At 41.1% G+C, this 17,782-nt stretch overlaps 1 protein-coding gene across 2 annotated transcripts; it reads right to left on the reverse strand.

The window, feature by feature from the left end:
* Positions 1-668: 668 nt before the first annotated feature.
* PSMG1 (proteasome assembly chaperone 1) lies at positions 669-11,424 on the reverse strand. 2 transcript variants are annotated; one of them, XM_079704703.1, is made up of 6 exons: positions 11,322-11,424; positions 10,206-10,357; positions 7,790-7,852; positions 4,707-4,905; positions 3,678-3,814; positions 669-877 (listed from the first exon to the last, which is right to left on the reverse strand). In XM_079704703.1, the coding sequence occupies exons 2-6, from the start codon at positions 10,335-10,337 to the stop codon at positions 803-805; spliced, it is 606 nt and encodes a 201-aa protein (XP_079560829.1). In that variant the 5' UTR covers positions 10,338-10,357; positions 11,322-11,424; the 3' UTR covers positions 669-802. The 2 variants fall into 2 exon arrangements, with proteins under 2 accessions (XP_079560829.1, XP_079560830.1); XM_079704704.1 differs by lacking the exon at positions 7,790-7,852.
* Positions 11,425-17,782: the final 6,358 nt, after the last annotated feature.

Below are 17,782 nucleotides of genomic sequence, written 5' to 3' on the forward strand. Positions count from 1 at the left end.
AAATACTCTGAATCTAGAAGACAGAAATGGGTAAGCTGTCTAAATCTAACATCAATGACTCAATAACGAAATAGGAGGAAAGGAACAAGACATAAGGAGCACTTCTCCACTCCACCATCTTAAAATTTATCTTCACTCAGGCAGGTTACAGTCGAGTTTGTGGGTCTGTGAAGCAGTGTGGCTCCTTGGAGCTCACGATCTAGTCACATTCTAGTGTACTACTCTACCGCAGTAGAGCTGGGGACATCGACACAATAACCTTGCAAAAGAGCCCAGAAAGTCTGCGTAAAGAGGCTACTGTGAGATATTACTGAAAGTGAGGAAACACAAACTTTTTGGTTTCACTTTGAGTAAATATGTAACTGATTTTTATTCAGAAAACAAACAAACAAAAAAAACAACTGAAGAACTCATAAAATAGAACCTTTCCAAATAACAAGAATCACCAATAGATCATCAACTTTCAGGTTTCATACAGAATTTTTGCACCAAAATATATATGTTTCCATATTATAAAACCTGTCGCTATCTGTAGCTTTTTAACAATTTAACTCTATTACCTTAAAATATTCAAATAAAACAACACTCCCACCTAGTGGATAAAGAAAAACGTCTGGCTTATTTCAGGAGTGAACAGTACCACCATAAAAAAGGGACAAAAACTACAATGAATTTAAAATAAGTTTATTCTGTTAACATCCTCAAAATACCCCCCTGAAAAAAAAGTAACCTAGAAAGCAGTGCACGCCGCTCCCCTTATAGGAATGGATGGGTGATATGCTCTACAAAACGATCTTTGGAATCATGTGTAAATGTTACTCTGAATCTCATTTGTTGTCATCAACTTCTTCAGTATCTCTGTGCTCTGGGGAATATTCTGGAAGGAGAGAAAAAAGGCGTTCATATAGTGAGGCTGAGCATTCAGTCAGGTGCAAGGCACACTCTCGAGGCAGAAGCAGAGAAGGGCACCCAACGTGACAGGCCCCGCCCCTCACCTCCTCGCTCGGCAGACGGGACATCGAGCGTGTCCCCCCACCAGCCCCCGCCCGAAGCTCTACCGGGACCCCAGGCCTCCCGCGAGCCTACAGCCCTCAGACGGACACGACACTCTGCCTGGCCCACCTGCGCTCATGCCCGTCTGCACCCCGATGCCACGCTCCCCACCGCTCTCCTCAAACGCACCCTGAACTTGCCAACTTCGTGCTTATGCCGCCTCCCCCTGCACGTTCCTCCCCTTAGGACTCACCCACCCTTCCAGTCCGGCTGGAGGGCCACCCTCCCCGTGGGGTCTCTCCTCGGGTCAGCCTCGCCCCCATCCCCCCGCCCTGGCCGGCACCTGGCACAGCGGCCGCCTGCGCCACCTCCAGGCTGTGGACCACCCAGCACCGTGGGGTCCACGCGGCAGGCGTGCAAGAGAATTCCATTTTGTTGACCAAATACCACTTTGAGAAGGGCAGAAGAGATGACCTAAGCCAGGATGACTGTATCTGGTCATTAAGAACACAGCACCCTTCAAAGAGCCACTTCAAAAAAGCTAATTAAATTTCCTCTCCAAAGAATATTTTTAGACCCTGGAAGTTGACTTAAAGGCCACACGGCAGATGCTTTGCAAGTCTGAGAATGAGTGCAGATGCCCCTGGAGCGCCTGTGCCCTGAGCACCGACCGCAGCACGAGCAGAACCCGCCGGCCCTCCTGCTGAAGCCGCCAGCTCCTCTCTATGCTCACCGCGGGGCCAATGCCGCACGGCACTTCTGCTACGAAAGACGAAACAACTGGTAGACAGTCTGGGCCTCTCTGTGACACAGGACTCTCTAAGTCACTTAGGTCTTGGCCCTCATGACAGTGTGCAGGGTGACGAGCAGACCTGGCGTCTTAAAACAGGGGACCGTGACAACTATGCACGTCGACCTGACAGAAAGTACGGTGACAGAACTCAGGGGAAGCGTGAGACAGGAGGGGATAAAGCCAGATCGTGTACGACACTAGAAAACGGTAGCACACCAGTTCACAAATCCTTCGGTGATTTGAAGGGCAGAGTGGAGTCCACATTTCCCATACTGCTTAGAACGTCCACCAGTGGACATGTGACAACAGGCCAAGAACAAACAGTGCAAAAAGGTTTCACAAGGGAATGAGGAGGCTCAGGTCACACATATGCATCCCAGGCTTGGAAACTGATACCTCTCTTAATGAAGGAAGAAATTTCGGTGAAAAAGAAAAGGTGCAAGAAGAGACAAATCAACAAGCCTATGTGTGTGTGTGTGTGTGTGTGTGTGTGTGTGTGTGTGTGTGCGCACGCACGCGCACATATATGTATACGTATATATACATACACACACGTATGCTCACACGTATGTACAACTTGGAAGACAAGAGCTTACGTACAACCCACAGAATCTGTTATTTGCACACTACCGCCATAAATTTACATACATTTTACATGTATTCAAATATTTTGTATTTTGCAATAAAATCTTTCTAAATTTTTTATTCATTTCTCATGCTTCACTATGTCCTTTTTAATGTCCCTCTTTTATTTTTCGTTATTTTATCTTTTATGGCAAACTGCCTTTCAGACAATTAGTTATGTGATGAAAATTTCTGCAGTGAACATGCTTGCAGCCACGATGTCTGTGGCAAAGATGCTCCAATGAAAGTGCCCAGAAGAGACACAATGGCCATGGCCCCTGCTCTCAACAAAGTGGGAAGAGCCAGTCGGTTAACTACAGGTGCAAGCAACACTATTAGTTACTATATCCTCGGAAGGAGATGCTAAATACAAAATAACTCAATTTGTCTGAAAGATTATCCATGACTCTAGCTCATCTGAAAGATATACTTGAATTATACTAAGCTACAGTTTCACTCTTACTAATTCAACAAATGGCTGAGGGCCTTCTACACATCATATTCAGGATGATCTGGGGACACCAAAAGGGAAAACGTTCCCACGGAGTTGACAATCTAACTAATTTATGAGAGCTATGAAACAAGATGACGGCAACAGAACTTACAAGAAAAGCTGCCCTAACACTAATGGCCATTCTAGAATAAAACAAGGCTTCCAACCTGCAACAATGTTGTTATAATCTCTTCCCTTTAAGGAAGAAGTTCTTAAACCAGGAGCCCACGGACTTTCAGCTAATCTGTTAGGGAGAGGACTGGAGTTCCTAAACTACCTGAAATTACTGGCAAAACTTTTCTATACATGTTCCCATATGTATTTTTCTGGGAAAGGAGCCCACAGATATATCCAGACTGAGAACAGGGAACAGATTTATCTCATCTAGTCCCATGCAAAATTAAGTGAATAAACATGACGATAATTTGATCCATACTGTGCTCAAAAATGCCTTCTCAAAAATTACACCTTCCAAATTAATTAGTTACAGAAACTTCTTGAACAGTGAAAACATCTTTCACACAAACATCTGGGATTTAAAGCACTGATCTATCCTGACAAAACATGAACAAAATATTCTCCAAGTTACAGAAGTATATCTAGAAGAATATGTGACAAGCAAATTCAAACTGCCAGACCAGCAGTTTTCTCTTTATGTGGAGAAAAAAGGATCTCTGCGTGCTGCTTAGGTTTCACACTGATACCATACATTTATGTTTGTTACTAAGTTCATTATAGTAACTCAGCTATTAAGTCAATGAGATAAAACCTTACCTTAACCAAACTTTTCAAGCTTCTGGAAGAAAGTACAGGCTTAAAAGCTTCAACTGTGATTAGGTCTAATTTCATCACATCAGTATAACATAAGTACAGAATTGCAGAGATTTTCCATACTTGACAATAACTCAGAACTGTGAATATACAAGAAAAAAATCACTTAAGTTTTCTGTTATATGATTTTGAAATTAAATACCTCTAACTCATAAAGGCTGCTTTTAAAAATAGTCATCTCTGTTGCCTCTTTTAATCAAAGCATTTACTGACATTTTGAACCAATTATAATGCACATTTTCTTTCAAAGCCAATTTATTTTCCTAAGTTATCTCTTGCTTTTACAAGTATGTTTATATTGCATTTTCTGAACATACTACTGAGACACATCTGGGTTAGCTAAGACACAAGATTAAAATTTTGCTGACTACACTAAAGTAAATTAAATGTAAATAATAAATATACAACGCATAATGTAAAATATTTAGCCATTTATTCTAGTAAACTTAACATTTAAAGTTAAAAATCTCTTATTTATTAACAAATAACACTGAATTATATATTATAACATATTAGTCACTAAAAAGTGACAATCATAATTTGATATGATGTTAGGGTATAATTGGTAACAGGAATAAAAAATAAACTATTGAAGCAACTACCAAAATTCAATATCTGAAGCTTCTATTCTGACAATTAAAACATACTTTACCAACTTCTCATACACCAACAATTTACATCTAACACTGGCTTCCATGATGAGTTATCAAAGACCAAAAAGAAACGGTAACTCCGAAGCTAACAGTTAAGAACCCTGAGCTGCCCTCATACAACTGTGTGTCTGGAAAGTTTCAACACACAAACCAAACAGAATATACCAGCAACTAGAGCAATCAGTGAGGACACACAGCAATACAATGGTATCGATCATCATTAACAAACTACCCCAAAAAGACCCCTACTAGTCCAACTAATAACTACGAATAAAGCAATAACAAGATAAAATGTGAACATTAGGCACTGTAATACCACCTGCTGCGGGAAGGTCATGTACGATATTTGGTTGCTCTAGCAGTGAACAGCAAGGAGGCTCTCTGAAATTCTGTGTTTTTAGGGCTTTCAGGAAAGGAGTATGAAGACTGCTGGTAGACTCTGAAGTTTTATAGTCAGTAACATGTCGACATGTAAGAATAGTTACTTGCATATTCTTCCTTGGACAAGAGCCAAAAACCTAGCACAAAATTGATTTCAAATTAAAATATATACATATAATTTTGTGACAGAATAGAAACATCCCTCTAGTTGTTTATCTACACCATTCATATATATATATATATATACACACACACACACACACACACACACACACACACACCTTGCAGGGGTGGAACTGTCCATGGAAAAACAAAACCCATGCTTTGCTGTGCCGTCACCTCGGTCTGATCTTAATTCTGTCACTTTCTAGTTGGGTAACCTTCTCCACGTTACCTTCCTCACCTGTGAACTAAGGACTACTTACCTGAGGGAAATGTGATCTGGATTAAATGAAGTCAGGAACAAAGGAGGTAGAGCAACGAACAGCCAGGGATGCCACGGCAGGCAAGGCAGTCACTCAACTACGAGCACCTGTTCGTGTATGCCCGCTCCCGCCCGCCACAGATGCCTGCACATTATTCTTTTTGGTTTGTTCCAGTTTGTTCTGTTTCTAAGATCACTACCTGCAATCAGTGTTGAGAACAGTGTTACACTGAATAGAAGTGAATGGGAGTGATACCCATTCTTTACTGGATAAAGTGATGTGATCAAGATCTCTTCTAACACAGGTATCTCTAAGAACGCTCCAGTTAGACTAGTGTTGTATCAGCAACAGGAAGTGATCCTTTCACTAATATAATAGGTTCAAGAACACTGTATTAAGGATGTTTCTAAGAACATCACTTGCAAGCTGCACTCGTAACAGTGTTTTATCAGTGCAAATGATTCTTAAATTCGCTTTTAAATTTATTTCAATTGTAGACTAAGTTTCAATAGCTCAAGACCTCAATGTCCACCTAAGTTGGTATTTCATGGATTTCCAGGGACCCTTCCAGCTTTTAAAATCTTTGGTGATGTAAGGAAAAAAAAAAAAAAAAGCAGCTATCTTTTAAGGAAAAAAAGAGTAGATTTTAGGTCATTACACCTTGTTTGAAAATATTTTATGAAGAGAACAAAATGGCTATTTCAAATAGCAAGGGAACTGAAGATTTTATATTATGTGCCATAAGTGATTTATAAGGCTACTTTAATTATAGTGTAGCTTTATAAATAAACACAAAACTTAACACCACATACATTTGTCAGCAGATACATCCCATTTAAGGGCTATAACATTACTCACAAGGCCTGATTTATCATCCTCTCTAAAATACTTATCATCTGAAGCCACAATACTTGACAACTGTTGGACTGTGTGTGATTATCAGGATTATGCGGCTGACATGAACCAAACAGCAGGGGGACCCAAAGAGTATCCCCGGGGGAAAAAATACTGATTAAAAAATTCTGTTTTGGAAATGCATAATTCTACATTTTTTCAAGTCTGAGAGAGAAAAGCTGTTCCATAGTAAAAAATAATAAAACGCCCTACATAAATTAACAATACAAATTAATATGGCAGTTTCCTACCCTTCTGAGATCTGTTGAAAGCTATGGACCCTCTCTCTAGAAAATACACATAGGTACACAGCATAAAATCACATATACAACCATAAGATCCACAGATCTTATTAGAAAATTCCACATTTAATAAAATGCATTGAATAACTTTTAATAAATGTTTCTAAGTATGCCAATCTGGTTTAAAGCAGATGTACACCAAATTTTTTATTTCTAATGAACTTAATTGTAATACCTACATAAAAACATGCCTAAGATTTAAGTTGCAATGTTGAAAAGACGTATTTAAAAGGGCTATTTCATTTAAAAATAACCTCCAACTACCAACTGGACTTCCCTGGTGGCGCAATGGTTAAGAATCCGCCTGGGGCTTCCCTGGTGGCGCAGTGGTTGAGAGTCCGCCTGCCAATGCAGGGGACACAGGTTCGTGCCCCGGTCTGGGAGGATCCCACATGCCGCGGAGCGGCTGGGCCCGTGAGCCATGGCCACTGAGCCTGCGCGTCCGGAGCCTGTGCTCCGCAACGGGAGAGGCCACAACAGTGAGAGGCCCACGTACCGCAAAAAAAAAAAAAAAAAAAAAAAAAAAAAAGAATCCGCCTGCCAGTGCAGGAGGCACGGGTTCGAGCCCTGGTCCAGGAAGATCCCACCTGCCGCGGAGCAACTAAGCCCGTGTGCCACAACTACTGAGCCTGTGCTCTAGAGCCCATCAGCCACAACTACTGAAACCCACGTGCCACAACTACTGAGCCTGTGCTCTAGAGCCCACGAGCCATAACTACTGAAGCCCGTGCGCCTAGAGCCCATGCTCCGCAACAGGAGGAGCCACCACAATGAGAAGCCCGCGCACTGCAACGAGGAGTAGCCCCCACTCGCCGCAACTAGAGAAAGTGCGCGCAGCAATGAAGACCCAATGCAGCCAAAAATAAGTAGATAAATAATTAAAAAATAATAATAACCTGCAACTACCAAAATTCTCTAAAATTTCTGAGTTAAGTTCTTCACTGAAAAATTTGTTTTAGTGGACACATACCATGTGCTCAATTTTCCCACAAAATGAAGCCTCAACTGATCCATTCTAATGCTACGAAAAATGGATGAAACCCCGGTGTGAGTGTCAGCTGAGAGCCAACCCCAGGAACCCAGTTTCCCACCTCCCGTCCCTGCGCTTCCGGGCAGCATCGTCAGCACAGCCCGTTTTCACCCGTGGCTGCAACCCTGCTCTGTTTCATGGGGGTAACTTGTTCCAACTATGGCTTATGTTTCTATGACCAATGATCGTTAGCACATTGCTGATCACATTTGCCAAATTAGTTCTTTTATTCTTTATATTCTATAACAAACTCCTACTATATTTCTAAGGGAAAAAGCAAATACTTACCCCGCCTCAACATGTGACTACAAGGGTTTAAGTGTAAAGAAACTGAACCTTGATAAAGTAACAACCCCAGAATCCCTCTTACCTTTTCCAGCCACTGATACTGCTGATCTTCAGCAACGTAGCAACTACACTGACAGAGCACAACCTGAAAGTCAAATCCCGAGTTTTCTGTCAGGTCAAATAAATGTAACACACCCCCCACACTGTCATCATATGCGTATCACATGAATCCCAACATAACCTCTGGATAACACTTGTTTTGCTTAATCTGCTACTGCCTTACTTATTTTTCTTTAAAATTTAAAATTTAAGAATCAAGTCACTACTGGCAATTAGTATCAGAGAAAAGTGCACATTGACAGAGCAACTGTGAGGGCTGGCACAGGAGATTCTACAGATACTTTCAGTAAGTACTACCGGAGGCCTCTTTATAAAACAGAGACGACGCCAGGACTGCCGTCCTTCCGGGGCTGGGTGGTGCCACACACTGTGAAGATCAAACTCAAAAAGCGTTACAAAAACATTAAGTGCTATCAGGACAGCAGCCCAGCAGCATCTCAGCCCAGCGGCACCCCAGGACACTGCTGATGCCTGGAAGGCGATATTATTCTAGAAACCATGTCCAGACCATGTGCTTGAAGTGAAAACATGCAATGCACAATGCTGTAAAAGGATGACATTCCTGATTATTAATGCTTGTGGAATGATAGCATCCATAAAAGTCAACTTTGTCTTCTATTGAAATATCGCCAGAAACACTAACACTTAATGACACAAGTGGGAAAAAATGAAACACAAGGACTTCCCTGGTGATCCGGCGGTTAAGACTCTGCACTTCCACTTCGGGGGCACGGGTTCGATCCCTGGTTGGGCGGAACTAAGATCTCACATGCAGTGTGGTGTGGCCAAAAAAAAAAAAAAGAAGAAGAAGAAGAAGCACAAGAGGGAAAAAGGGGGCCCAGGGATGGGGGAAGAGAAAGACACAAAGATTCTGGATAGTCAAGAGACACCCAACCAATCAATGGTATAACTAAATGCAGTAACAGAAATTTCTACTGCTTGACCTCCATGATGTATTCTAGAGTGAAAACTTTCCACTAAGGATCAGATAAAGAACATGCTTTGGGACTTCCTTGGCAGTCCAGTGGTTAAGACTTCGCCTTCCAATGCAGAGAGTACAGGTTTGATCCCTGGTCAGGGAGCTAAGATCCCACATGCCTCGGGACCAAAAATCCGAAACATAAACCAGAAGCAATATTGTAACAAATTCAACAAAGACTTTAAAAATGGTTCACATCAAAAAATCTTAAAAAAAAAAAAAAGCTTAGTTTCCTTATTACTTATTTCCTATAAATACTGGATGTTTGCAAAAATCCTTATGTAAACTTTAATAACTTTGGATAACATATTACAAAAACAAACTGTAAGTATTACAAAATCAAATTTTATAGTTTTCAAGGCTAACATTATGGTATTATGGAATTACTGACTTCTTGCATTGTCTGAATCCCTGCCCCTGGCCTCTGTTCAAGCACTCAGCAGCTGTGGAACGGCACTCTGTCAGACAAGCAGGTGGCGAGACAGACATCACCTGCCCGGCCACCTCACCTGCCTGACCTGTCTCCCAAACCGCCCAGGACACTGCTTTCTCTCAATGAACCCAAGGATAGGATTAGGACAAACGGTTCCAATGAAATCACTAGGCATCAGCTACAGAGTTATCTTTCATAACTTAAAAAATCAGGATGAATTAGGAATTCCCTGGCGGTCCAGTGGTTAAGACTCTGCACTTCCACTGCAGGGTGCACGGGTTTGATCCCTGGTCGGGGAACTAAGATTCCGAAAGCCAAGGGGAGCGGCCAAAAGAAAAAAAAAAACATCAGGATGAATCAGGTGAGGATGAAAGCTTAAGGTCAACAGAATTGTATTTAGAATGCACGAAGCATCCATTTGCTCAATGGTAACAGAGTCCCTAGGCTGTGCTCAGCGTTGGCTGAATACCGGGTGGGTATACAGCAACAAAGCAGAACTCCCTGCTTCCACAGCGAGTACGCGTTTTTCCATGTTTACCTTTGCCAGCTTAAATCATTCTTTGAATGAGGGCAAAGTTTAAATATCTAATGTTTCTGGTTTGTTTCTAAAAAAGTTAATTCAGAATTTCCTCAGAAGTTTACCAACACACCACATTAACATTTATATAAACAAAAAAGTGACAACGTTGTTGGCCAAGTATGCTTCAAGAATATTTCCTCTAAATCTCATTTTTCAATAAAAAAAAGGTTTTTTAATTTAAAAAATTCTTTAATTTGTTTTTAATTTTAAAAAATAAAAATAAAATAAAAAAACAAGAACCAGACAAAAATGTGGTTACTACCACTGCCTACAGGCAGAATTCCTCAGCCCAAAAGGAGACATAAAGGAACATGGAATTCAAAGGAACACTACATAAATGATGCCTAAGGAACCCCACTTAAACATACAAGTCAGGCCCCACATACCGAGGGATTCGATTTTAGGTGATAAAACACACAAAAAGCCTCTGTGGGGGACAGGTGTGTAGTGTCCACTGTCCTACACCATTCATTCCAGAGTTTAGCACAACCAACTTCTTCCCAGACTCCTGAATTCATGATGAATGATGACAAAAATGCTGTGAAAAACAATTCGCATAAGTTAGTGTTTGGTTCCGCAAGTTGCATTTTCTATTCAATAAAAAAGATATTCAAGTTACCTGAGAATCTTAGGGCTGAAAGAGCCATTGAGACCATCAACCTTACGCACACCACCATCTTGCAGAAAAACACACTGAGGCCTCAAGAAGTTAAAGGCCACACCCTGAGTACAGGTGGTACTGGAGCCAGGAATCGAGAAGACAGGTTTGCTGACGGACTTTACCAGACTCACACTGTAACACCCTTGTGGAAAATTTCAGGCCAGGAGAACTTCATGTAAATGAGTCAGCAGTTATTTACCATGCACTGCTCTACAAGCACTAGGGGTACCTTACAGTGCAAGGAATCTTCACTGGGGTTCCCCAAGGCTCTCCTCCAAGCCTGTGAACCCCCTAAAACGATACAGGTTTGTGTACCTGTGTGTGTGTGCGTTGTTCTAGCTGCACTCTGCACCGTTCTGGCTTTAACCTATCAAATGAATTCATATATGTGAAGATCTTAGAAACCAAGTACTGAAAAATGTAGCAATTATTATTGTCATTTTTAGAGTGCTCCATATGTTTTTAAAGGAGTTGGTTAACTCAAAAACATACAAGGACCACTGTGACAAGGGGGGCCGTGTTGCACATGCCACCGCTGCCCTCCCAGTCTGGCCATGACAGGCCCAGAAGCCTAAGAAAACCTGTATACTAGAAACTGTGTTTCCTTGACTTCGTAAGTTCCCAAAGCCAAGAATATTTCCTCTAAATCTCATTTTTCAAGCTTATCAAAAAGACAGTGCCACATGAACAGGGATAGAATTCACTCAGATACAAAGTTACTCTGCTACGACTTTTTCTAAAAAAGTAACAGACATCTGAAATCTTCTATGGTGGAAATAAATAAGTAACTTCAGCTTTTGCTCTTTCAACAAAACGTGTAGTCTAATGCACTTGCACTTACCTACTGCATTATGTCCTATAGCAATTATAAACTTGGAGCAAGGATATTTTTCTAGCAGAGAAACTTCCAAAGTTGTTTTTGTTGGTCTTCGAAGGAGCCGCACCTCCCTAACACAAGAAACGAAAGATGAAACGAAAGCAATTTAAATGTAATCAGTACTATACTATGACAAAAAGGCTACTATAAGTATGATTTTGTATTAAGTAAAATGCAAACTTTAATTCTATAAAGAACATAATTATAATCCTAAGGAAACAATGGATTCAGGCAACGATAACTAACAGGTAAAACCCTTTGCTGCAAAGTTCCTGGAGAACTGTACAAGAGGGACCAAGCTGTCCAGCTGACCCACTGATCGATCCATCTTAGCATCCCTAAAAGTGGGACAACTGGGCACAGTGTGCAGTAAGAAACTGCAAATACCACCTCCGAGGCATCCGTGCCAGCAAAATACTGACCGAGCCTCTTAGAAGGAGCTTCCCTTTACAGGAAATGCAGGTGATGGACACACATCTGCATAAATGACACCAAGAGGAAGCAATCAGGCAAATCCAGAGCATGGGACATCCTGCAGGACAATCAGTCTCTCAGCCAGGGTGAAAAAGGAGGGGGACTGCTCCAAACGAAAGGAAGCTCAAAAGAGGAAACATCTAAATGTAAGGTGCGAGCCTGGCCAGGATTCTGATTTCCAGAAGCCCACTGTAAAATGTCACGTCTGAGACAACTTCATAAATCTGACCATGGACTGGCTATTAAACAGTATCCAAAAAGTATTATTAATTGTCAAGGGGGATGACAGCATACGTAAGACAATGCCTATATCGTTGAGACGCATTTGGAAAACTGTAGCGGTGAAAGGCCACGGTGACTGGGACCCACCTAGGGGGTGGAGGGAGATAAAATAAATGTGGCAAAATCTTCATAACTGTTGAACTTACGTGACTGGATGGGCTTAAAGTGTCATTTTACTATTTTCTCCAGTGTCTGTGTGTTTGGAAATAATCCATTTTTTAAAAAGACATATCCATCTGCTACTGACACTAACTGAGGTGTGCGGCGGAGAAGAAAGTTCTAAAAGACCTGTCTTACGTCCATAAACCAAAGACAGGACAAACCTGGGGCGGGAAGACAGCCCTGCAGCGCTGGAAAACCTAACAAGCCCGCAGGAAACGACCTGCATCAAAGCTAAAGGATGCCTTTAAAGACACGAGGATCCGACGGCTCCACGGAGCCTGCAGCAGGCCCCGCGAGCCGCCTCCACCCGGCACCCCCGGAGCTGTCTGGACCCCCTGTGCCCCCCGAGGACCGGTGCCGAGCGCGGAGCAGCCGCGACCCCCGGGCCTGCGCGTCTGCTCCTTCGCGCCCAAGACCTCACCTCTTCCGCGCCAGTTGCTGCCGAACCTCCCCGTCTTCGGGCGTCTCCCTCCTCCCCTCCTCTTCCTCCTCCTCCTCGTCCTCCGTCCCGGCTCGGCACGGCGCCCTCACCACCTCCCCGAAGAACGTGGCCGCCATAACCACCCTCACACCATCCCGGCCGAACTGCGGCTCCACAGCACGACGCAAGCGCCCCGCGCAGGCGTCTCTCAGCACCGCCACACACCGACCCCCACCCCAGGAACCACCCCCGCGCATGCGCCCCGGTCCTTGCGGCGGCGCAAGCCCGGAGCGTTTTTTCTTCCGCCGCCTGAGCTCGGAGGGGCCACCGAGAGATCGGATGACTGCGGGCTAGAGAGGCGAGAAACGAGAGGCGAGCCGGGGGGCGGGGCCTCCTCCTGTCCGGCCGGTAACGGGCAGAGGAGGGGCTTGCCCGACCCAGCCCCAGTTTGCAGCGCTCCGGGAAGAAGGCAGTCAGGTTACCTTTCCTTCGTTAAATCCGCTTCCGTTTTCTTCTCCGTTAGGAGTGATTGGGTGAGCTTTGGTTTATTAAGCACCCGGCTTCAAACCGCGACCGCCCCAGGTAGGTGCCAGGCCGGCGCGTCCTAGGGACAGTGGACAGAGGGCGGATGGAAGGGCAGGAAGAAATTCAGTGCTTCGCGGTGTTGTAAAAATGAGCCTTTACTACTCTGGCAATAGGAAGTCACATTTCAAAAGCTGATGCTTGTCAAGCTGATCTAAAAGACTTAATGAGAATGCAAAAATAGTTGCTTCTTTTTTAAAACGGCCATTTCTAATACAAAGTTTGTTTTCGTTTTAAATAGCCTTTCATTAATAAGCAAAGTATGTAATTTCTGAATTGGTTCTCTTCTTTCAAATTTAATCGAGACAAAGTTAACGGAGCACTAATCCAAGCAGGAGAGAAAAGGGACACTATACTATAGTTTAAATGAAAATACCCAGTATTGCAACGGAAAAAAAAAAAAAAAAGTCCATTCACCTAAATTTAGTTGTGCTGAAACTAGAGGGCGTTGCTTACATTCTGGAACCCTATCAATAAATAGTAACAAAGTTAAGTGCTAATTTGGGGTCGGGGGAGCCTCTTGAGATTAAAAAAAAAAATCTCAGAAATCTGTTGCTAGAAACATCTTGTTTAAAGAAGTGGAACAAGCCTTTCCATAAAATCAGTATTTAGCAATTTTATACATTACTGCAAAATAATATATTGAGTTTTGAAGAAATTTGAACATTTAAGTATAAACAATAAGACCAAATTGCTATCCAGTTAGAGCTTAGGAAACTTTGGGTATAGCTAGCAAGCTAGAATATGCAAGATTACCAGTGTAATATTTTAAAACTGCATTAACACTCCTGGGTTACTTGGTTTTATAGAATGACTGAATTGCAGAATAAAAGTTTGGGCATCACTTAGTCCTTTTGTTCAATAAAATAGCTTCAGTTTTACCAGTAAGATCCTAAATTTGATTTCAATTACATTATGAAAAAATCACTTGTGGAAAGCTGATTAAAATTATAAATAGGGTAATGATAGTACATTTAGCCGTGATTAAAATTCTGCATACATTTCAGAGAGAGAGTTTTACAAGAATGTTAAATTTTAAACAAATGCTTACTTCATGCAGGTACAATAAATTTAGGCCAAACACTTAAAAAAAAGGCACGTATATGTTCAAATTAAATACTCAACCAGAAAAGGGATTCCACTATGAAAGAAGGCTGATGATACAATCTCAAGTACTGACAGAAATTAACCCCACCACAGTAAGTTATAATTTCAAAATGAAATTTTCATGACACTGAAACTGTCAAAAAACTTTGCATGTAATAGTCTTAAACTGAGATTTTAACATTTTCATTTTATGGCATTTGTTGAGGACATAGCATACCCAATAAGAAGTCTCTATGAAATTAAGTGTAAATATGGGACTGAAAATGGGTTTAAACATTTCATTAAAGATCAAAAATCAAACTTCATGCACCTAAAAATATTAGCAGTTTATTAGGAATTCTTCCCTTTCTCACCTGTACTAGTAACAAGTTACTGGTATCAGCATTTCAGATGAAAATATACTATAAACAGAGCAATGAACACAGACTCTGTAGGTTAGAAATACTCTGGCTTATGCTAAGAAAAAGAAAATGACAACAAAAAGCCTTTTTTTAAGCAGACATGCAACCACAAATTTCTCAAGTAATCAAGACACTCGGTTGATCTGTATAACCAAAAAATATGCACTACATTAGTCTAATGAAAAAGGAATAGAAACTCTTAAGTTTCTATATTTTACTTTCTCAGATTTACACATGCAAATCTTATATTAATATTCACAGATATTTTTAAATGGGAAAACAGCTTGCTTCTAACAATTCAGTTTTCCAATAGCATGTTACCATGTTAAAAAGATTTGACAGTGCGTTCATTTAATCTGGTGATTTTAATTTCAACTATTAACAAATTAAACCTCATTGCAAATAAGTTCTTTATAGTTTCAAGACCAGATTTTCCAATCCTAGTGAAGGACTGAAATAGCCCAGACATGCTGCCATTGTGATGAGACTGTAATAAATGTGTAATAAGTTCATAAAGTTCTTTTAAGGTGCTGTAGAGAAACATAAGAGGATGTGACTGTATCATCTAAAAATATGACTGTTTGGATATTTATACTTTTTATTTTCTATGTCATTAAAACTAAGATCTGCCTCATAGTGAGGCACATTTTGGCCATCTCTGTAAATGCTGCTACATGAAAGTAAAAATGAGAAAAAGTTGTGATATTCACATTCATAGCTTTCATAGAAAAATATATATTCCCTGAATTAGTCGTATCAAGTGGTCACCATTCAGTATGAATTCCAATATTATAAACAAAAGAAGAAGATTAATGGATTTTCTCTATTTCCAACGCTCTACTTCCGAACTCATTTATCAACATCCCCATCACTGAGTCCCCAGGTCCTTCTAGTTTAAGTTGTTTATAACTTTGGGGGTTGTGAATTATGGGGACTGGATCTTGTTAAAGTATTTGCTTCAATCAAAAGTCAAATAGGCTCAATGGCACTTCCTTTTGAAATGTGCCTTTTTTCCTCTTATTTCATTAATGACACTATAGTCATGGTGGTCTGAAATTTCATACTGTAATGCAGAACCCTGAAAATTAGCATCAGGTTGAGATTTTGAAATCTCAACCCTGTACAATTCCCATGATTTTCTTCCTCTAAAGAATCAAGAGATTTCTTCAAGGCCCTTCCTTTCTGGAAAGGAATAATCTCATGACAGGCCATTTGTCTTTTCTTTCCGCCTCTCCAGCTACAGGCTCCACAATCTATTTCCCCCTCAGAATTCTCTGTAACGTGTGTCTGTACAAGGGCTGACTAGGAGGAAGCCGTCCTCCCACTTTGACCCACTGGATTATGGCTTTTAGAAATTCCTCAGAAGGTGCCAACAAGGGATTAACGTTAGAGCTAGGAGCAGAATGCAACTGCCAGTTTACTTGTGGCCCTTGGTTTTCAATTCCACTCTACATTTTCATAGTCACTACTGTGCTTTTTTCTTTCCAGGATCTGAACCTCCTTAAAAAAGGCATTTTTCTATTAATATCTTCTAGCTCCTTTTCACTTTCAGAATTTATGGTTGTGTCATCCTCTTTATAAACATTCAGTAATTTTTCTTAGCCGCAGGAGCAGCATTTCGACGGGGCAGTCTTCTGCTACTCTCCCTAATCCTCCCCTTTTCTGGTCCTGAAATCGTTTCCTTTAGATTAGTCATTTATTTTTTATTTTATTTGCAGCAACAGTGGCACATCTGCGGGGAACTTTCTCAGGCACCATTTTTGCTTTCAGAGTTTCACTAGGCATTTGCACTGCATCCTTCTGATTATGCATACATGTTCTCATTTTTGTATTGGGTTCTCTGTCTCTAGGAACAGATTCTGAAAAATGAGTGAAAGTTCACATAAATGGAAAAATCTTGTAACACGAGATTTTACTACTACTTACATTCCTCAACAATACATTCCGAAACAATAAATGTTAAAACTACTCACATTGCTAAATTAAAAAACATAACAGTGATACGTTTTCGACATTGATATAACCTTCCATTTCCTTACCTACAAAAGGAAGTCTTGGGTAGAAGCTACGATCCCTTGCACCTGGCATACTTTGCAATCTGGAAGGGTAACTGTCACTCAAAGCAGTAGAGACTTGTAAGAATGGAGTTAAGTACGTTCAGTCACTAACCTAAAAGCACTTCTTAAAAATCTGAATTTTTTCAATAGAACTTTGTAGGTTTTAAATTTTTGGTATCATTTCTAATACTCTGTTTAATTACTTTAAAATACGCAATACGATTTCTGAAATAATTTTCCTAGAACCTAAACAAGAAGGAAATGCCATCATGACTGATGATACAGCATCAGCCCTGCTTCAAGATCGTTAAGGTTTTAGTTCCAACACCAATATTTCCTTCAGTCAAAAAAAATTACATGGGTAACTAGTAGATAAAAAGGAACTGTATATTAGTTTTATATAACTGAAATGTGATCTTCATCCTAGATTCATTTTTTTCAAATTATTTCAGCATTTTATATAACTGAAATGATTAAATCCTAGTTTCACTATTATTCAGATACTTTCTGAGCTGGTATATGCTGGGCACACAGAGGATCGGGCTAAATATTCTAAAAGAAATAACTCTACACACGCAAGTATAGTTGCTATAAGGAAGAAGCACAGGGCGCTGTGAGAAATACTCTAGAAACCTAACTTCGTAAGGGACAAGGAAAGCTTCCTTTGAGGAAGTGTTATTGTAGCTGTGAGCTAGAAACTGTGACGGGATCCACCAGCCAAAAGGCAGGACAAAAGGCAAACTAGAGAGGCAGGTCCTTCATGTGGCCTGAGGCAGCCTCCGAGGTAGCTCAGATGGATCTCAGTGGGGCCATGCTGAGCTGCCCCATGGTGCTGGGCCTACCACTCCACATCTGCCAGCTTAGATGGGCTCAAATCATTTTTATTTTTGCCAACATCTGAATGCCGTATTTTCAAGTTTCAAATACAAGATTAATGAG

The sequence above is a fragment of the Hyperoodon ampullatus genome, assembly GCF_949752795.1.
Source record: "Hyperoodon ampullatus genome assembly, chromosome: 5".
NCBI classification, from domain to species: Eukaryota; Metazoa; Chordata; class Mammalia; order Artiodactyla; family Ziphiidae; genus Hyperoodon; species Hyperoodon ampullatus.

Excerpts from the sequence above, each read along its gene's own strand:
- PSMG1 (XM_079704703.1), bottom strand. The coding sequence starts at position 10,337 with ATGAATTCAGGAGTCTGGGAAGAAGTTGGTTGTGCTAAACTCTGGAAT. Across the intron at positions 3,815-4,706 it reads ACATGACCTTCCCGCAGCAG|TTCTGAGTTATTGTCAAGTA; the intron begins GTGGTATTACAG and ends GTATATTCACAG. Across the intron at positions 878-3,677 it reads GCTTGAAAAGTTTGGTTAAG|AATATTCCCCAGAGCACAGA; the intron begins GTAAGGTTTTAT and ends CTCTCCTTCCAG.